We start from the raw sequence: 21859 nt of genomic DNA, 5'->3' as shown, positions 1-21859 counted from the left end.
TAAGTAAATGCGTTTATTTGCCTTCCTCCTAAGTTACATTAAAATATAAGAGACATAGTGAAGGAAGAACTAGGGACAGGCTGCACAGGAAGCCAGAGCAAACTGCAAGACGTAGGCAGATGCCCACGGTGGGGTACAAAGCATGCTTGATGTTTTCTATAGATTGAGAGGGGAGAGCTCACAATGCCTGAGTAAAATTCGAGGGAAAACTAGTATTAACTAGTATTAACTAGCATTACTAGTATTTAGTAAGGGACTGAAAAAAGAAGAAAGTTATTTATTTTCTCCAGAAAAACAGCTCAATGCACAGCTTACTATGAATTCCATCATAATCATAAAAATAATACTTGATTTTTCAAATCCAAATTAAGACCCTGATTACTTAGCCCCTCTGATCCGTGTTGACTATTAGCCCCAACCACCACATGTGGTTTGTGTGCTGCTGAGGGCGGATCCAGTCCTCCATCATTCTTGGCATGTGCTTTAGTGACTAAACCATGCCCCCCCCAATGGTGTCTGACCTTTAGCTATTTGTGTTTGGTTGTGTTTCCCCCTCATCCTGGGGGGAAGGGAGCAGACAGGGTTTTATGTAGCTTAGGCTGGCCTAATGTACTGTGTACCTGAGGATAGCCTTCAAATCCTGTTCTTGCCTCTTTCTCCATGGTGCTAAGATCATAGGTATACGCCACGATGCCAGGCTAACACTACACAATTCGTACACTTAAAACTGCACTTAAGATGACATTTCTGAGCTAGATATAGTGTGGCTCAGACCTGTACCCCTAGCACCCAGATGGCTGAGCCAGAGGGATTATCACAAATTAGAGGTTAGTCTGGGCTACATAGTAAGACCTATCTTAAAAAGCAAAACAAAATAGAAAAAAAAAAAAAAAACCAACCCAGTCCTCATAGACTTCAGAGAGACTTTAGACACCAGTTACCCCCTGCCCACCCCTGTGTTGTTTGGGGTCTGGCTCTTCATGTGAGATCAGGCCCCACTGGTGCATGTGGTGTGCGTAAGTGTACGTAAGCCGTTGCTTTGTGTATCTGCTACAGTCTGGTTTTGCCATTATCGAAGATCTGCGTAGTCTCTAATTTTTAATACTAGTTTCAATCTGCAGTACTCTTCATTCCCATACAGCTTGAGGAGCGTGTGGCTGCCTTCTCATGGGTATAAACCTAGGTCAGAGAATATGCTGTCCTGCTTGAGAGACGCTGCCCAGCGGCTTTGCACAGTGGCTGTGCCCGGTCCGTTCTGCTGATCTTGTTTATGCACTGTAGCTGCTCCACGCCCTCACCAGCACTCATCCTCTTGCCTCGGCTTCCTGAGTGCTGGGTTTACAGGCATTGGGTCATCTTGCCCAGCAAGGTAGCACTTATTCATGTCACTAGACATGGTGAAGTACTTCTCTGAGTGTCTTCTGTTTTTCATGCCTTAACTTATATTTCCTTATCCTGGCTATTAGTACTTCGTCGGATGGATTTATTGAAATTATCTTCTCCCTGTCCCCACTGTTTGGAATAAGTCTTAGGGCCTTGCATACGCCAGGCAAGCACCATAGCTCCATCCCAGCACGAACCTGCATCCTCTTCTGACACACGTTTTCAAAAGAGAAATTAAATGGTTTGAGAATGACTAGAGGTTTAGGAAGCCCTTAAACTTGTTGTGAATCTGTCTTCTTTAGTTGTGAGGTAATAATCCTAGCGTGAATGTTATATTCTGTGAAAATTCGTACTTGGCGCATTTCCATGTGTGTGTGTGCGCGCGCGCGTGTGTTCATGACTGCATTATTTGTAATCGTAAAAGTGAAAGCAACTCAATGTCTGCCCCGACCGGTATATAAAGCATGATGTATCCGTACAGTGGAATATTATTCAGCATTAGAAAGGAACAAAGTAATGTGGTTGTGGTCACACAATCCTGAATATACTAAAAACCACTCATGTTTACACTTTGCATGGATAAAACATAGGAATTATATTTTAATAGCAATGAAAAAATCTCAAGTTTTAAAAATGTTATTCAAAAAGTATTTGTGTTGGTTTGCACACAACCAACACAAAATTGCAAAAGCCTCAGTTTGGAAAGGACCAGTTTCACAGGGCAGCACAGACTGACTGAGTTCTCTGAGACCTGTCAAAGTAAAATTAGAAGATCTCAACTCTAAAATAGTTTTAAATAGAATTTTGATCGTGTCCATGGCTGGGAGTCCTTCAGTTTTAAAAATAGTGTTCCTGCTACATGCCAGTGCTACAGAAAACATGACCCACCGTCCTCCAAGAGATACCAGTTGAGCAGTGGGGCATTTGATGCTGTAACCATGGTAACAAAAGAAATACCCAAGGGATCCCGGAGTACATAAGGATTGCACATACAAGAGGAGGCAGGGAAGGGATCTCTGAGGGATCTATTAATGGCTAAAAGGAGATCTCTAAATGAGAAATTGGAGAATTCTCAGGGCCATGCCATGCCATGCCCAGTTAAGATCTGAAGTAACATGACTCATTTAGGAAATCATGAGAATCTGAATGGCTCAAGTAAAAGAATACTTGTTGAGAAAATGGTAGGAAGTCCTAAAAGGGATGGACCAGAGTGAACAGCCTTCTCTTTTAAGCTAAATATAACTCTAAAGGCCAGTCATGACCTTCTCCTCCCCCTCCTCCCACACTTGCAAGATAGGCTTTTATGTCCTCAGAAGAGCATCAGAGAGAAGGAAGAATGGTCCTATAGTTCTCTGCTTAAAAACAGAATTTATAGTGAAGCTATCATGATGGGATACTCCCCAAAAAGGGTGAGGTCAGGGGCGCGTTCCCTCCGTTAGTCACTCTCACTCACAGTAGAACACTGTCAGAACCTTTGGGGCTGGGCTAGCACCATTCACCCAGTGCTTGCCTGGTGTGCAAGAGCCCTTGGGTTTGGTCCTCAGCACCTCCTAAAACTGTGTATGGCCCAGAGAGGTAGATCTAGGAGGACCGTGCAGTTCAAAGTCATTCTCAAGTACATAGTGGGTTTAGGGCAGCCTGGGCTGCATAAGATCCTATCACAAAACCATAAAGAACCTTAGGCTCTAGCATAAACCACAGCACAGATGAATATGGGAGGGGGAGCCAGTCCTCAGATCCCTTCTCACTGCCCAGTTTCTTAGACTACTTTCAGTACTGACTGGGTCAGTTTAGGTTCTGTAAGCAGGTGCCAAAACGGGCTTAGAAGAGCAAGAAATGTATTGGGGCAGCACTTGTGAAAGATGAAAGTGTTGGGAGCAAGACTACGCATGGTCGAGATGTGTAGGAAAGAAGAGAAAGAACGGAAGCAGTGAATTCAGAACGTCCTGGCCAACCCGCCATGACCCTCAATGCAAATATTGTCTCTAGAGTAGTCTCGGGTTCCATAAATGTGCCTGAACCCTAATGCACATCAGAGCTGACTAGTAGCTGTCCAGTGGAAGGATGTCTGGGGCAGGAACAGGCAGCAGACAGCCAGGGCTGCAGCCAGAAACTATCAGCTAGCAATCTCCTTGCTTAGGGTGTCACTAAAGGGAAATCGGAGTGCTGTACTTACAGGGTGACACTGAGTGCTGTACTTACAGGGTAACGCTGAGTGCTGTACTTACATGGTAACACTGAGTGCTGTACTTACAGGGTAACACTGAGTGCTGTACATACATGGTAACGCTGAGTGCTGTACATACATGGTAACGCTGAGTGTTGTACATACATGGTAACACTGAGTGCTGTACATACATGGTAACGCTGAGTGTTGTACATACATGGTAACACTGAGTGCTGTACGTCCATGGTAACGCTGAGTGTTGTACATACATGGTAACACTGAGTGCTGTACATACATGGTAACGCTGAGTGTTGTACATACATGGTAACACTGAGTGCTGTACATACATGGTAACGCTGAGTGTTGTACATACATGGTAACACTGAGTGCTGTACGTCCATGGTAACTCTGAGTGCTGTACATCCATGGTAACGCTGAGTGCTGTACATACATGGTAACGCTGAGTGTTGTTCATACATGGTAACACTGAGTGCTGTACGTCCATGGTAACGCTGAGTGTTGTTCATACATGGTAACGCTGAGTGTTGTTCATACATGGTAACACTGAGTGCTGTACATACATGGTAACGCTGAGTGTTGTACATACATGGTAACACTGAGTGCTGTACATACATGGTAACGCTGAGTGTTGTACATACATGGTAACACTGAGTGCTGTACGTCCATGGTAACTCTGAGTGCTGTACATCCATGGTAACGCTGAGTGCTGTACATACATGGTAACGCTGAGTGTTGTACATACATGGTAACACTGAGTGCTGTACGTCCATGGTAACTCTGAGTGCTGTACATCCATGGTAACGCTGAGTGCTGTACATACATGGTAACGCTGAGTGTTGTACATACATGGTAACACTGAGTGCTGTACGTCCATGGTAACTCTGAGTGCTGTACATCCATGGTAACGCTGAGTGCTGTACATACATGGTAACGCTGAGTGTTGTTCATACATGGTAACACTGAGTGCTGTACGTCCATGGTAACTCTGAGTGCTGTACATCCATGGTAACGCTGAGTGCTGTACATACATGGTAACGCTGAGTGTTGTACATACATGGTAACACTGAGTGCTGTACAGCCATGGTAACGCTGAGTGCTGTACTTCTATGGTAATGCTGAGTGTTGTACATCTATGGTAACGCTAACACATCTAAGTACATGAATGTACATTTAGCTTATAGAGAGGAAAGCATTGCTAGGCCAAATTTATGTCAGTTTTGCTAATGTGGATGGGATTGTTTAGTATGCTTTCTTAGAGCGTCTAACCTGTTATTATATGTCTGTAAGAACGATGTTAATGGTACAAGGTAGCCTTTTGAGACAGGATCTCACTCTAGCCCAGGCTAAATCTGGAATTTAACTAACTAGCCCAGACTGGCCCCGGACACAGCCTCCCAATGCTAGGATTACAGGCATGAACCACCATGACTGGCGATTTTTCTTTTCTACTTAGCTGCTTTACTTTGGATTCCAGCTAAAGAGTTTGTTAGTTATTTCTCTGTTAAACATATCAGTAAGTTAGTTTTATCTGCACATGATTTACAAAATGTCATTTACAAAAATAGTGCTTTTATAATCGTGTGTGTGTGTGTGTGTGTGTGTGTGTATTGCTGTTGTCAACTAGAAGTGACCTCAGTTCATTAAAAGGTGGTGTAAAAAGATTACTAAAAAACATCTTTTAGTCTAACCAAGGAAGAATTGCATCCATGGATAAAAAATACAGGTGGAAGGTGACAGACGGGAAATATGACAGAACACAGACTTAGCCATGATGATGACTCATCCCAGTAAGCTGAGTGTGGGCCTCAGGAGGCTGAGGCAGTAAAGCAAATCAAGCAAAAAGAAGGGAGCAGCCTGTGTGTGCTGGCCTTGCCTTCTGCTTGTGTTTAGAGCAGAGATGTAAGAGACTGAATCACTTCCTTTCCAGTCAGTGTAGTGAAGAGTCAGGGGCCCTTTCTACACTTCTGCTCTGGGCACCAAGCTGAATCTGAGGCAGGTTGTTCTCTAGACTGCCACATGTTGTGCCTAGACCTACCAGTATTACCGAGTAAATTGTAGCCTGACTCCACATTAACTAATTGTTCGCATATTTATTACCTGCCTCCGAATAGTGCTCACAGAATGTTAATTTTAAATAACTATTTATTATAGAAAATTAGGTGGTTAATTTAAATTAATCCTAGAAGCCAGGGAAAAACCACAGTGATTGTGTTAATGTTTTTTTTTCTTTCTTTCCTTGAGTATAAAAATCTGCAGCTGTTTATGTGCATTTAAAAAAAACAAACCAGAATCATTCTTGACAAGCTCGACACCTAGACATTTGTCCTGGCATTAAATCTTCACTGCATCCCACGGCAAAACTATAGCTTAGTTTATCCAGCTTTATTTATTTTTTTTAAATATTTATTTATTTATTATATGTAAGCACACTGTAGCTGTCTTCAGACACCCCAAGAGGAGGGCATCAGATCTCATTACGGATGGTTGTGAGCCACCATGTGGTTGCTGGGATTTGAACTCATGACCTTCAGAAGAGCAATCGGCACTCTTAACCGCTGAGCCATCTCTCCAGCCCTCCAGCTTTATTTTTAAGAAATGCATTTTAGATTTGTCACCCAAGAGCCATGAGTAGCCTTTTTCTCTCTCTATGATTCCATTTCTAGAGGGACTTCTCTGAGACCCTCAGGTATTAGAAGAGAGAAAGATTTTGGACTCATAGACAAACCCTGAACGCAAACCTCCTTGTGGGGTCTCGGCTAGCGGTGACGGAGAGAGAGCCGCAGAACGCGCTCTCCCTCACTCCTTCCCTTCCAAGTGTTCTGACCACACAGACTGCTCACCGTGAGGGACCTGATAAACAGTAGCATATGGCTGATCCGACTCAGCATTTTAACATTTTGTTTTTGTCTTTTCTCCTAGAGATAAGAGCTCAGTTTCCACAGCTGATGGGGGTGCTTACTCTGGCCTTCTTTATTCACAATTGCATCATCACACTCTTGAAAAACAACAAGAACCAAGAAAATAATGTGAGTGGCTAACTCGGAAGCTGCCTCAGTATTTCGTAAGCATAGACTTTAATGCGTGTTTGAAGCACTTTATGTTTTGAGTAAAGTTAAGATGATATTACATCTTAATTTTTTAAGTTTAAATTGTAGATCAGTGGTCAAACATATGAAAAATTTAGATGGTAAGTATTTTAGGCTTTGCAGGCTATGTTCTTGTTACAGCTGCCCAATCCTGCTTTTGTAGTGTGAAAACAGCCACAGGCAATAAATAAACACATGGGTAATATCTATGCTCCAAAAAAAGCTTTGTTTGCAAAAGCAGAGAACAGGTCAAAAACTCCAATAATAATTATTAAAAAATGAAGATACTAAAGACAAGAAAAGAACAAAAAAATCGGTATGAAAAAGAAACTAAATAGCAAGCTAATACATTTAAACATTGAAAAACTACACTAAATGTAAATGCTCCAAGCACTGCAATAAAAAATTGTCAAATTTTTTAAAAATAAAATTAATTATATAATATCCTTAAGAAACTTTTAATATAAAAATATAGCCTTGGAATATAAGAAAGTAGAAAGTCTATGTAACTTAGCAGCACAAATGATAATGCCGGAGTCAAAGATGAATGATTATACTGTGGTCCTTATGAGCTGATTGGATTGGAAGTACCATGGTGATATACATAAAATTTACATTTGAGAAAATGCCCTATAGGAAGAAGTTCATCCTATGTTTGATTTAGGTTTGGCCATTTACTAATATTATAAAAAATGTTAGTTAACAGTATATTTACTCTTAGTTACTGAAAAATGTAATATTACAAATGAAGTACTGTCCGGTTGATACTGTTAGATCACAATGTTCTCCATTTGTGTTCCTTCTTTTCTCACTTTCCATGTTAAGTCTACTAGTTTTTATAAGCTTGCTTGTGACCACGTTTGTAAGCGAGACATCGTGCATTGCAGAGGAAATGCTATGTTTGCTACTTTTTTTGCTTTAATATCAGGTTATACAGAAACTATGCATTGAAATACAACATTCTCTTGGAAGAAAGAAAGAGAGAGAGACAGAGAGGGGGGAGAGGAAAAGAAAGGAAAGGAAAGGAAAGGAGAAAGAGAGAAAGAGAGAGAGAGGAGGAGAGAGAAAGAAAGAGGTAGAGAGAAAGAAAGGGGAAAAGAAAGATTAAATCAAATGTAATAATACTAAATCTATATTCATTCAGTGATTGGAGTGGGCAGAGCAGGGCAGGCAAAAGCACTTACAAAAAGCCTGTCAGCCTGAGCTCAGTCCTTGGGAGCCATGCAGTAGAAGAGTGACCCTGGAAAGCTGTCTTCTGACCTACACACAGAGACACACACACACTCACAAACACAGACACACACAGAGACACACACAGTCAGTACATTAATAATATGTAATTAAAAGTTAAGATAAAGCTGGGCGTGGTGGTTCACGCCTTTAGTCCCAGCACTTGAGAGGCAGAGGCAGGCAGATTTCTGAGTTCAAGTCTAGCCTGGTCTACAAAGTGAGTTCCAGGACATCCAGGACTACACAGAGAAACCCTGTCTCGGTGGACCGGTGGGGGGTGGGGGGGGGGGAGAGAAAGAAAAAAAAAAGTTAAGATAAATGAAGTAACAACAAAGTGAAAGTAGACAAGTACACAATTATGATTGGAGTTGTCTTCCCTCCTCCTGAATAGCTGGAAGAACAAATAGACAAAAGATTACAAGTGTAGAAAGCATGAAAAATACCATGAACCGGCTAGATTGAATTTATAAAAGTCTTCTCAGTAGCAGAATGTATATTCTTTTCAAATACCCAGAAACACCTACCAAGATAAGGTCCATGCTAGGTCACGAAACAAGTGTCAGTAGACACAAAGGAAAGCTGCGCCCAGTCTGTTCTCTAGCCATAACAAAGTAAGAATACAAACTAATAACAGACATTTGGGGATTTACAAATATATGAAAGTTAACCAACATTTCCCTATATAACCAGCAAGTTAAAGAAAAAGTCACAAGAAAAAAAATTTTAAAACCTTGAAGGTTACTGAAAAATGAAAATTCAGAATACTAAAATCCATGAGATTGTCCCTAAAGCTGTATTTAAAGGGATATGTACAGCTAAAAATACCTACATTAAAAATAAAATTGTGAAATCAAAAGCCTGACCTTCCTCCACTTCCAAGTGCTACACAGGAAAATCAGGAGTCCAGGGTCATCTGCCACTACATAGCGAGTCTAAGACCAGCCTGAACCATGGGAAACCAAGTGTTTCAAAACACGAAAAGCAGTTGACTGGGAAAGTCATTTTTTTTTGTTTTGTATTTTATGGGTGTTGTTGTTGTTTTAGACAAGTTTTTATTGTGAGTCTTGTCTGGCCTGGAACTCACTGTATAGAGCAGGCTGGCTTGGAACTCACACTGATCTGCCTCCTGAATGCTAGGATTTATAAGGAGTTAAAGTGCAGGCGATTCTCACATTTCATGATTCCCTACATGCACAAATTTAATTACTGTGGGTCAGGTTACATGGGCCTCACTAGGGTTCAGATTTTAGTTAGCCCAAGCTATGAGTTCTGGACCTTGACTAGAATAATGCTCACTGCTCTCCGTTCACAAAGCACTGGGTCAGTAACACGCGCACAGCATGATTAGTGGCAGCTCCCGCGCTCCGTAAGACCAGGCCAGGTGAAGGAAGTTTACATCAAACTACTCTGAGGTTTTAAAAAAGCAGAACATTCTATTGTTCAGTGCTTTGGATTAATTCACTTATTTGTTTGTTCATTTATTGCAGTGCTGGGTATTGAACCTAGGGCCTTGTGCATGTGGGAAAGTGCTACATCCCCAGGCCCTTTGTTGGCATATTTTAAATTACAATGCTAATATTTCTTTCATTTCCTTCTCCATTTGTAGCAAATACTAAAAAATTTAATGTTCCAGCAAAAATTGTCAAAGATTACACAACCATCATAATTCCTGTCACTGTCACAGGTATTCATAGCTTCTGGCTGCACAGAACTGCTGCACTGCCAGATGCAGCCTGTCAGGGCTTAACTCTTGCTCCCAAAAGTCTCAAGTGGAATTGCTTTTCTAGAAGGTTGAACCTGTTTGTCTGGGAGGGTACCATGCCTCTTCGTGGGAAGCTGAGAACTGGAGAGACACAGGTGCCTTGGTTCACTGCCCTCAGGGCTAAAGAGGTCTACCAGGCTAGTGGCTACAGTGGAGGTCAGTGGAGCACCTGCTCGGCACTGTGTGAGGCATGAGGTTAAGAGATAGCAGTGCATACACAGAACAAACTAGAGTGCTGGACGCATGGCTTTTTCAGCTGCTGAATTGGTCAGAGAGGGCTCTGTGAAATAGTATATTAGGTGACTAACAAAATCTGTCTTCAGGTTTTGTCACTGATAGAAAATATTTTTTTAAAAAAAGACTTAAATGCCAGTGTTTAAATGGATGTGTTTCCTTTTTACTGTCTTAATTAAAACTGTAGTATGAAGTGGTGGTCTAACTTTAAAAGTCTAAAAGGTTTTTGTTTTGTTTAGTTTAGGTTTTTAACAACCTTATTTTGTGTGTACAGTGTTCTATGTAGAAATCAGAGAACAGCTTTTGGGGTCAGTTTGCTTCTTCTGTCACGTGGGTCCTGGGCACTGACCTCAGGTCCTGAGGTGTGTGTGATAAAAGCCTTTACCTGCTGAGCCCTGGTTTAACTGTTTTTGTATAAACCATTTGTACTTCTTAAAATGTTAATTACTACTCAGAAAAAGTAGTAGTAACATTTATGAAGTACTATGTGCCAATAGCCTTCTAAATGTATGTGAATATATAGTGTCTTGATTATAACAAAATTGGCTTTTATATTGGCATTAATCAAGCTAAGTGGACACTATATTGACTTGCTTAATTATACTTTTAAGAGCTTTAAGATTATACTTTTCAAGAGCTTTCCCTAAATAATGTGACTAAAAAATGTCCAGTTAATAGTGTGATACAAAATGTCCTTGGGATTAAAGTCAGAAATCATGAGAGTCATGAAAGTGTTTGAAAGTAGAAAGCCAGGCCATTCCCTCCAGTGTCCCCACAGCTGGGCCTGACCCCTTCCTCCCTGGCACTGGTGGAGAGCAGTAGAGCCCTCAGCAGCTACCCAAGCACGGTGGCCTGGATTTCCAAGTTCAACTTCCCTTGCTGACTTTTGTCACTAAATGTAACTTTCTATATGTGTTTCTTAACTGAATATCATTTCTATTTCTTAAAGCACACTTAACCAGGAAAACATTAGGTGGTTGAAAAAGAAGTTATCAAAATGCATAGTCTCTGTGGCTATGGATTCCCGTAGGATAGGCGTTGAGTCAGACCTTAGGCGGAGCTGTCTGTTCAGTCTGGTTATTTGCGTTTATGTAGCTGTTTCTCGCTTTGACCTTTAAAGTGATTTGAGATACCTTCTATCTCATTTGCTGTTCTTTTTTTCTTGTCTGAGTCTGTAGATACTTGGCTACACATTAGAAGTTTTTAATCTTAAAGTTCAGGGTAGATCTGTGTGATTGTCATTTTTCATAATAAGTGCTTTACAGGGTAGTATTTTCATTATGAACAGTACATGGAACAAACAATGTTTGACAAGCAGAAGTGTTCCCAGGTTTGCTTTTGATCTTACTGTGAATCTACCCCTCTTTTGGAATTGACATTCTACCTGTCTGTAGTTCCTTGGTCTTCCAGTCATTGCTTCCCTATGAAGCAGAGGGGAGCACCTTACTGTGCAGGCCTCTGGACAGTCTAATATCACCACCTCTGTCTCTTTTTAAACATACTGTTTGCTTGGAGCCTCCTCCCCCCAACACACTAGTTTGCCAGAAGATAGCTCTCCCTCCCCTCTTCCATCCGAGGGGCTTTTAGGAATCTGTATTTTAGGCTAGTCCAGAGATGGAATGGGTCTCAAAGAATAGCAAGCCCCCGATACGTGCATGCTGCTCATGGGCAGCGTGCTTCCTCAATCACGCTGAGCCTCAGCTCTTAGCATCGTCTCTGCTCATCAGTGTTTCCTCATGAGAACAGACACACAACTTGTGAGTTGCTCTCAGTGTGTGCTGAGCACATGAAGCAAGGCTGGCCTCACAGGCATTGGTGTTTTCCTTGTGTCTCTAATGATGCTTTCCTGTTATATTCTTTGTTTCTTCTTACCTCTTGTTAATTTATTAAATATGGCTTAAATACCTGGAGACTAGTAAACTCTTCATCATTGTAGCTAAGTGCACAGTTTGGCACCAGAAAGACCTTGTTTGGGGATTAGAATATTGGCTTTACCAAACTACTCACCGTATAACCAGGAGCAAGTTCTCGTGGCTTCTGTGCTCAGTTTACCTCATCTGTAAAGGAACTGGCTGCAGCTGTGTGGTAAGGTTTTATGGGGATCAAATGAAATGGCCTGCAGGGGCTTAGCAGACATGCTGGTAGATACCTTCTTACCTATACTGAGTTACCTATAATGCCATTGTTACCAGGACATCCCCCAGCAAGACCACAGTGCCCGTGGGTGGGTAAAGGGCATGGAGAAGAACCACTCTGGAAACAGTTGCAAGGAACAGCACCTGCTTTATTGCATGTGAACAACCACGTCCATAATAGAATAGACCGTGGCTTAACAGTCACTACTTAGCACATGACCTCAGTCTGGCCAGTGAACACTCATGCCACCAGTGTGGAAGACACACATTCAAGGAGACACAGAGAATGAGGACTCAGTCACAGGCCAGCGACCAACTACTCGGGCTGCTCCAGAATTCGGTATTCTGACTTCTGGGGCATAGCGTGCTATGCTTCTCATTTAGAAGCTCAGTGTGCCAGGAAGGCCGGCTGCCAGCTCACGCCTGCATTTTCTCCTACAAGTTCCTGCTATGTCCAGCCTTGTCCCGGGCACTGGAAGTATAATATAAAAAAGACAGTCTCGTCTCCAGGGTTTTACAGTCCAACGGTATGCATCTATTTGGAGAAAAGAAGTTGATTAAAGAACTGTTAAGCTTAGCTCTTTTTTTAATGTCCAGGGATATCTTTCCACTTGAGAACGTTTTTTCAAAAATACGATTATTTCGGGAACTAAATCAATGATTCAGCCTTTAATTGTGTGCACTACTTTTGCGGAGAGCCCAAGTTCAGTTCCCAGTACCCACACTGGGCAGCTCACAACTTCTTGTAACTCAAGCTCCAAAGAATCCAACATCCTCCACTTGACTCCTATGCATATACACTGACCCACAGACACAGGCACGCACATACATTAAAAAGTAACAGTAGTAACTCTTTTAAGTGGATTGTTTTTACAATGAAAGCTAGTGGCAACTAGAACAAGTATTGCTGTGTGTGGCCAGTGCCCTGAGAAGAGAGAAGTGGAGGGGACATTGTCTTGTTGGGAAGCGCTTAGAATTATCCTTCACAGCTCTCCAGACTTCACTAAGGGACTTGTTTCCCAGGAGGTCAGACTACAGTGATTCAGGTGGTATATAAATTAAGATTATCAGTGAAATCCTTCCCTCCTCTCTCTGGCACAGCTGCTTTTGTTTTCGAGGGTCTGTCTATTGTCTGTCCCAGTACATGTGTGCGTGTTTTACATATGCATGGGCATACATATGCAAGACTGGAGTTGGGAATCATTTTTGATTGCGCTTACCACTTTATTGAGGCAGAATCCCCCCCTGTCAAACCCAGAGCGCACAGATGTGGCTAACTATCATTTTTACTCTTTGGATTGGCATTGATGTAGGTTAAGGGAGGTCTGAACTCTGGTCCTCATGGTGTGTAATGGGCACTTTAACTACCGAGCCATCTTCCCAGATCCCCAAGTGTTTGTGGTTTTTTTTTCTTTAAGAGGCTTTATTGGGCTAAGACAGGGATATCTCAGCTTGTACTGCTTCTCAGAGGACCTGAGTTCAATTCCCAGCACACACAAACACACATATACATAAAAATAACAAATCTTTCTTTCATTTTTTTTTAAGGAGGTTGAGCCAGTTGAGTAGCTGGAGACTGGAATGCCTTGAATGTTGTCATTGACGCCAGCTACTTTTTGATGTGAAAATAGGATTCCTTGATGTGTTTTGCTCATCCCACACAAGAGTGAGACACAACCCCAGGGGAAACGGAATTCTTGCCTGAGCTGGGCACTAGAGCTGCTTCTTGTACTAAGGAGGGAGGCCTTGGAAGCCAGCTCTTGAACAGTAAGCTCTCACAGAGGTTTGAGAGACCTGGGGCCAATTTACATAAGCCTCCACCTCGGAAGGCCGGAAGGCCGAGGCGCTATCTTTTTTCTGATGTGTCCCTGGCGTGTATTGTCAGTTTAGAACTGACCAGGAGGCTTCTCACACGTTGTTGTTTGCTTCTCAACCAGACTTGCGGATCTCAAGCTTATGAACCCTGCTGCTGCTTCAGCCCATTTTAAGACTCATCCAGAAAAATCCAAAATGTTCCCTAGTGTCAGACATCCTTGCCATGCCACCAAACTTAAAAATCACATAGAATTGTTTTTTCCTAATCTGTTTCCCTAGCTTTTGAGTTATTTCTATCTAAAATGAATAGGCTTGTTGCCACAATTCCTTTTGTGTTGAATTGTTTGGCTGTAACTTAAGTGGAGGAGACAGTTTGCAAGCTGTGGAATCTGCTCTGCTTGGGTCCAGCAGCTGGCTGCCTTCAGTCTCTTGGAGCTTTTTATTTTGCACGCCTGGGAGGATGGGAGCAGCAGTAGAAGAAAGCTGGCTGCTCGATTTAACAGTCTGCGTTTGTTTGCTGATTCCAGTAATAGTTTTGGACAGCTATTTGAACAGCTGCTTTTCAAATGCCCTTTTGTTTCACATTTAAGTATGTAATGCTGGTCCTTAGTGCTCACTTGTCTACTCTTTAACTAGTGTTCTTCTTTATTAAATATCCTTTGATATGTTCCACTCCTATTGGCCTACGCATACTTTGATGATAAAAGCTAACTTGCTAAAAAAGCATTTTTAAAAATGTGCAGGTCAAACCAAAAGTGGCTTAGACTTTCTTGTTGCCTTTTTATTATCCTTATTCTTTTTTAATTTGACAAATGTTACCTTTTAAAATTAAATTAGAACTTCGGTCATGTTAAAACCACAGTTTGTATTAGCTTCCCAAGTCTTCTAACAAGCAGTTTAGTCTACATTAAAATTAAAAATTAGACAGAGTACTTTAATCAGATGTGTGTGTGTGTGTGTGTGACTGAGTTCTGTGAAAATTAGAACTCAGTATACAAACACATACAAAATAAAAGGATACATTTGGATTTCCCTGTCATCATTGCTTCAGTAGACTTACTGTGACATCTTTGTACTGAGTGAGCATTTTGTTCTGTGTTTACATTCAGGTGAGAGACCTATGCATTGCTTATATGCTGGTGACATTGACTTATCTCTATATTGGTGTCCTGGTTTTTGCCTCATTCCCTTCGCCTCCATTACCCAAAGATTGTATTGAACAGGTAAGGCACTGTGTATGCCCGTGGGATGTTGTATATGTAGTAGGAAGAACAATCCAGAAGCAAGACCGGGCAGGCCTGGGTTTGAATATCACCTCTTCCTTCCCTATCCCTTGCAGGGTTCTACTTTGTTTTTCCTGAAGTAACAGAATACACGCGTGCTCCATTTGGTTTTTAGATGAACTCTGGAGTAAGGCTCTGCATACTCGGCAGTTGTAATGCTCAAACAACCACTCTCTCTCAGATAGATAGATAGATAGATAGATAGATAGATAGATAGAGTTCTCTTAGAATAGACCACTGTTTCTGTTGTTCACATGGATTTCTAAAACCTCCACCACGACTCCACTGAGGTCTCTGGTTTTTCTAAAGCTTAGCTGCAGAAATGTCCTGGGTTTTAATACATCAGTCTTTAAGGGACAGTTTAGGGACTGCGTAACAAGGACTAAAACAAAGACAGACAATTTAGCTATTAAAAAGTGCAAGCCAGAACCAGGAAGAGAGAAATCCTTCAGCAAAAAATTGTAATGAAACTTAGAAATAGTAACACTTTCAGTATTCAAGAATTTCTTGTGAAAATTTCAGCGTTTCATGGGTGATTTTCTGGCCAGAGGAAACCCTATCAGAGGTCAGCGGTGGTGTTTTAAGCCAGTTACAAGGTGTGGGTCAGTGGCATTGACAGTGTCCTCCAAGGAAACAGGCTGCTGCTGGGTGGTGCCTGGAACTGTTCTCCTTGTGGAAGTTCTGGGGCAGGCAAGCATTTGCAGAAAATTTCCCCGATTCCTAAGCCCACAGAAAGTTCCTCCCCAGGGAATAGGAATATTTGTGGTATTCTCAAAGTGTAATTCTCAATTAACCTTTCTAGATGCCCAACTGAACTGAAGAAAGCAAGCCTTGGTGCAAAGTAAATCCTTCCTGCTAGTGCTACACTGCAAGGGCTGATGGCACACACCCACCATGCACAGTGACAGATGCACACCCACCATGCACAGTGACAGATGCACACCCACCATGCACAGGTGACAGATGCACACCCACCATGCACAGTGACAGATGCACACCCACCATGCACAGTGACAGATGCACACCCACCATGCACAGGTGACAGATGCACACCCACCATGCACAGGTGACAGATGCACACCCACCATGCACAGTGACAGATACACACCCACCATGCACAGGTGACCAATACACACTCACCATGCACAGGTGACCGATACACACCCACCATGCACAGTGACAGATACACACCCACCATGCACAGTGACAGATACACACCCACCATGCACAGTGACAGATACACACCCACCATGCACAGTGACAGATACACACCCACCATGCACAGGTGACAGATGCACACTCACCATGCACAGGTGACAGATGCACACTCACCATGCACATATGAAAGATGCACACCCACCATGCACAGTGACAGATACACACCCACCATGCACAGTGACAGATACACACCCACCATGCACAGGTGACAGATGCACACTCACCATGCACATATGAAAGATGCACACCCACCATGCACAGGTGACAGATAGACACCCACCATGTACACTCTTTGAACGTGCTGCAGTGTCAAAGGAAGAAAAGCCAGAGAGCTATAGCAAAGATACAGTACCATCGAATTTAATTGGCCATTTAAGTAAATTAGGAACAGATTTGTTTATTGTATTTGAACTTTATAGAGCTGTGTTCCTTTTTGTGTTTGTTGTAAAGAACAAAGTTTTCTTAATTATTCTAATGTAGACTAATTTTCAGACTAGAACGTTTATAAAATAGAATATGCCAGTGTCAATTTTTTAATCAATTTCTAAATAATGTAATTTTGGTTTCTGTACTCATCTCTTGACAAATAGTTCACAAGCAGTTTGTAGACAGGCATCAGTACATAAACCACTATTTGGGGATTATGTACAAAATAAGCAGAAAAGTTTGTGAATCTGAATGTCCTGGATGAGTTTTGACATTTCATTGTCTTTCTGGATTAGAACTTCTTAGACAACTTCCCCAGCAGTGACATCCTGTCCTTCATTGCGAGGATATTCCTGCTGTTCCAGATGATGACTGTATATCCACTCTTAGGCTACTTGGCTCGTGTCCAGCTCTTGGGCCATATCTTCGGTGACATTTATCCTAGGTAAGGGTTCCTCTCTAGACCAGCAAGATGTGCCAAGCAACCAATGACTGTGCAAACAGGTCCATTTAAAGTGTGACTGATCCTTTTGCTATATATATAAAAAAAAAAAATTGCCTAATGAAAATGGTTACTAAGGATAGATCACAGAGTCTGTTTCCCAGAAGAGCTTTAAATAGAGAAGCCACTCCCTGGCCTAGGACAATTTGATGTCCATTCCTTCCGAGAGTCAATTAGCTCTGATGTCTACTATATATTTATATGAAGACTTAACTGCTGTTAAGAGCACCTTGCTAAGAAGTTTATAGCACTTAGAACCTATGTTGGTGTGTGTGCTAATATGAGCCAATACTCTTAATTATTGGATATTAATACATTTGTTTATTAATAGCTGTATAGTTTCGTAGAAATGCTCAGTATTTAGTGTTGAAGGTGAAACATAGAATGAGTTGGATTTCTTACATAATTAAGACAAGTTTAACTTGCTATGGGAATTTTAGCTTCTTAATGAGTGTGGAGGAATTGTGCATCCTCTTGAAAAAGACCTGTTGAGGTAGTTACCCTTATCCAAGAGGAATGTCCACAGAGCAGCTCTGTGTTTCCAGAGTTCCCCATGACAAGCGCACACTGTCATTTGCCCTACAGTTGCATGCTTCACAGACAGTGCATGCTTTTTTGGACTCAAGACTTATTTATACTGGGGCATTTTATAGAAGATTACCAGGATCTTTCATCTCCAAAGACATCTATCGATACTTAATGTGGAAAGCTAAAACTGAGAATGTTAAGGGATCTGTTGATTCCCTTAAAATTAAAAAATAAGTAGGTCCAAACTCAGGCACACACCTGTAATCCCACCCACAGGAGACTCGTGCATGTGAGGCTGACTTGGAAAACAAAAGCAGCACTCTTGAGATCCTGACACTCACTCGAAAGCTGTGGTAAAGCAGTGACTTGTTAACACGAATAGTATCTTTATGAGAGATAACTAGTTCCAAAACCAAATGGTTTGACAGCTATAAACTCTTTTAATGTCTGCTTTTCTGGTTGACAGTTGAACTCTTGTGTTTCTGCATTATCTGTTATACTGTTATTTTATTTAAATATGTGAAGAAAATTCAGTCCTAGGTAGATGTATAACTGGAAAAGAAGAAGCACCTTTGATAGCCTTGTCAGATAATGGTAAATGTGCATCTTTGGTGCCGTGAGGAAATGTGACACCGTGTAGTTCCTCGTTCCAATTGTATAACCAGAACCTTGGTTGTCTTCAGTCCATCCAGTGGGCTTCCTTGCTCTTTGCCTCTTTGGTCCTGAGTAATTTGCGACACCATGTTTGGTTAATATTGATTCACAGAGTTCTGTAGGTTTCTCAGATGTTCACACATTTCTTTAAACACTACTAAAGCTCACATCCATTAACATCACCACCAACTTCATCTTTAAAACATGTCTTTAAATTTTGGAAAACTATCAAACTCAAAGTTGCAAATGCCAGGTTTCTGAAATCCTAGTTTTTATCGAAAACTCAACTGTTACTGTCAGGGACAAATACTGTCTGTTGTTGTCCTCAAATGCGAAGCGCATCAACGTTCACTTAAAGAGAATGCCAGTCCATCACCAAGGGCTGATGCCTGCTGTTTGGGCTGCATTCAAGGGAGGGTAGCATTTGTTGAGACCGTCAGATGGTTCAGTCCAGCTACACTGCCCAGCTGCTTTTCCTCAAGACACCCGAGTCCTTGGTGTGCAGATGTGCCTGATCGCTTCCCCGTGTGAACACGCAGAATAGTAAAATGATGCACACTCCACGTGTGAGATTCGGTAAAGGGAGCTTCGCACCTCGCAGCCCCTGGGCACTGGAAATCAAACCCAGGCCTTGAGCATAGTAGGTAAATGTGGTCCCCTGCCTGAGCTGTATCCCCAGCCCTCTCACAGACACAGTTAATAAATATTGTTTTCTTGTTTTGTTTTCTCTTGAAAGTGTTGCAGTGAGAACTCCATCATAGAATACAGATGCCTTTACCCTTATGTGTTGCCTTAAATCATATGATGTCTTGCAGTGATATGAGAACCCTATTTACCTCAGAGCCTTCCTGAGACAGAATTCATGGTCACACTTGGAGAAACAGCCACTACTTTGGAAAATTAACAAAATTTTTTCTTTTAGTAAAAACAACCAAGGTACAGAAAGTTGAAGACTGAAATTCTGGGTGAATAATCAAATCTTGATACCTACTATCTCTGTCATTTATCAAGATATATGCTAACCACCTACAGCATAAATAATTTTCCTTACTTACATTGACAATATTGTCCCCAATATCTTCCTACACTTTTTTCCTTTAGGTTTTCTTGTTTAGTGAAAATTCAGCTAGCTTCTTTCCAAATTGTTTAAGTAGTTTTTGGTTATCTACATAAATATTATTTTTAATAATTGTTTTATGTTCTGTCAAGTAACCTGTTGACTTTCTTGTCCTGAAATTTTCTTATTTTTCTATAACTACCTTACTTAATAGGTTTCTTCATGATTCTGTTTTCTTAAGATATTCCAAATAAAATTATATAGAGAGCCGGGCATGGTGGTGCATGCCTTTAATCCCAGCACTTGGGAGGCAGAAGCAGGCAGATTGCTGAGTTTGAGACCAGCCTGGTCTACAGAGTGGGTTCCAGGACAGCCAGGGCTACAACCTGACTCGGAAAAAAAAAAAAAAAAATATATATATATATATATATATATATATATATATATATATATAATGTGCACTCTGGTGCATACTACTAGTTTCCATTTACAAAATTTGCCTTTTTATATAATTAGATAAAAAGGCCAGTCTCATTGTCTCATTACCAGCACTGAGTAGTGAATTTCAGTTTTGCTGGCAGATTAAAGATAATCATTTTAAAGAAGTTAAGAATGAGTTTTATTCTCCTGAAAATTGATTATAACTTACCTGTTTATATCTTTTCTTTCCTATAAACTCTCTTCTGTTTTCTAGCATTTTCCATGTGCTGATTCTTAACTTAGTTATTGTGGGAGCTGGAGTAACCATGGCCTGTTTCTACCCAAACATAGGAGGGATCATAAGGTACGCATCTGTGAATCATGCTCTGGTATCATCATTGCTGTTGGGTTTTTAATTGAATGAATTTTCTGTCAGTATTTAAGACTGGTAGTGTTCAAGTGTACTTCCTGGTGTTTGTTACAGTGCTCACTAAATTTCATTGTTGCTGATCTCTGGTACAGAAGGGACTGTGGGAGCAATTGTTCTGTCTGTGGAGCCTGTGGGGGAGAGTGCTCTGTGAAGCCTGTGGGGGAGAGTGTTCTGTCTGTGAGCCTGTGGGGGAGAGTGTTCTGTCTGTGGAGCCTGTGGGGGAGAGTGTTCTGTCTGTGGAGCCTGTGGGGAGAGTGTTCTGTCTGTGGAGCCTGTGGGGAGAGTGTTCTGTCTGTGGAGCCTGTGGGGGAGAGTGTTCTGTGGAGCCTGTGGGGAGAGTGTTTTGTGGAGCCTGTGGGGAGAGTGTTTTGTGGAGCCTGTGGGGAGAGTGTTCTGTGGAGCCTGTGGGGAGAGTGTTCTGTGGAGCCTGTGGGGAGAGTGTTCTGTGGAGCCTGTGGGGAGAGTGTTCTGTGGTGCCTGTGGGGAGAGTATTCTGTGGAGCCTGTGGGGAGAGTGTTCTGTGGAGCCTGTGGGGGAGAGTGTTCTGTGGAGCCTGTGGGGAGAGTGTTCTGTGGAGCCTGTGGGGAGAGTGTTCTGTGGAGCCTGTTGGGAGAGTGTTCTGTGGTGCCTGTGGGGGAGAGTGTTCTGTGGAGCCTGTGGGGAGAGTGTTCTGTGGTGCCTGTGGGGGAGAGTGTTCTGTGGAGCCTGTGGGGAGAGTGTTCTGTGGTGCCTGTGGGGAGAGTGTTCTGTGGAGCCTGTGGGGAGAGTGTTCTGTGGTGCCTGTGGGGGAGAGTGTTCGGTGGAGCCTGTGGGGAGAGTGTTCTGTGGAGCCTGTGGGGGAGAGTGTTCTGTGGAGCCTGTGGGGAGAGTGTTCTGTGGTGCCTGTGGGGGAGAGTGTTCTGTGGAGCCTGTGGGGAGAGTGTTCTGTGGTGCCTGTGGGGAGAGTGTTCTGTGGTGCCTATGGGGGAGAGTGTTCTGTCTGTGGAGCCTGTGGGGAGAGTGTTCTGTGGTGCCTATGGGGGAGAGTGTTCTGTCTGTGGAGCCTGTGGGGAGAGTGTTCTGTCTGTGGTGTCTGTGGGGGAGAGTGTTCTTTGGTGCCTGTGGAATATAACGAACTTTAAAGTTCCTATTAAAGTATTCCTTGAGAAAATTGAGAAAATGGTTCTCTGTCACAAACTCATTTAAGGATTTTTGTCTTCCTTAATAATTACACTGAATGCCACAGACAAATTCATCTTTTCTCATTCATAAACAGATGCTCACAAACTCTGAAAGACTTAATAAAGGTGAAAAATTGAGTCCAGGGATATAGCTCATTTGGTAGAGTGCTTCAACCCCAGGGCTCCATCCCCAGCACCTCCTAAACCAATATGGTGTTTGAAGTACCCCCACTTAGGAAGCAGAGGCAGGAGAACCAGAAGTTCAAGAACATCCTCAGCTGTACATCAAGTTCAAGGCCAGCTTGGTCTCCAAAAAGATCAAGATGAAAGCCTGTCTCAGGTGCTTCT

General features: G+C 42.2%; 1 protein-coding gene across 6 annotated transcripts in view; it reads left to right on the top strand.

Moving 5' to 3' along the window:
- Slc38a9 (solute carrier family 38 member 9) overlaps positions 1-21859 on the top strand; it is an 83297-nt gene that overhangs the window by 56994 nt on the left and 4444 nt on the right. For all 6 annotated transcript variants that reach the window (XM_085830816.1, XM_021180274.3, XM_029468391.2 and 3 more), the window contains 4 exons: positions 6491-6597; positions 14943-15056; positions 17057-17205; positions 20196-20285. In XM_085830816.1, coding sequence (XP_085686942.1) covers positions 6491-6597; positions 14943-15056; positions 17057-17205; positions 20196-20285 — 460 coding nt within the window. The remainder of the gene's footprint in view (positions 1-6490; positions 6598-14942; positions 15057-17056; positions 17206-20195; positions 20286-21859) is intronic.

Source organism: Mus caroli, unplaced genomic scaffold (assembly GCF_978045245.1).
Source record: "Mus caroli unplaced genomic scaffold, Mus_caroli_1 scaffold_15, whole genome shotgun sequence".
In the NCBI taxonomy this organism is placed as follows: Eukaryota; Metazoa; Chordata; class Mammalia; order Rodentia; family Muridae; genus Mus; species Mus caroli.
The sequence above is the reverse complement of the archived record's forward strand: the minus strand, read 5'-3'. Positions and strand labels throughout refer to the sequence as shown.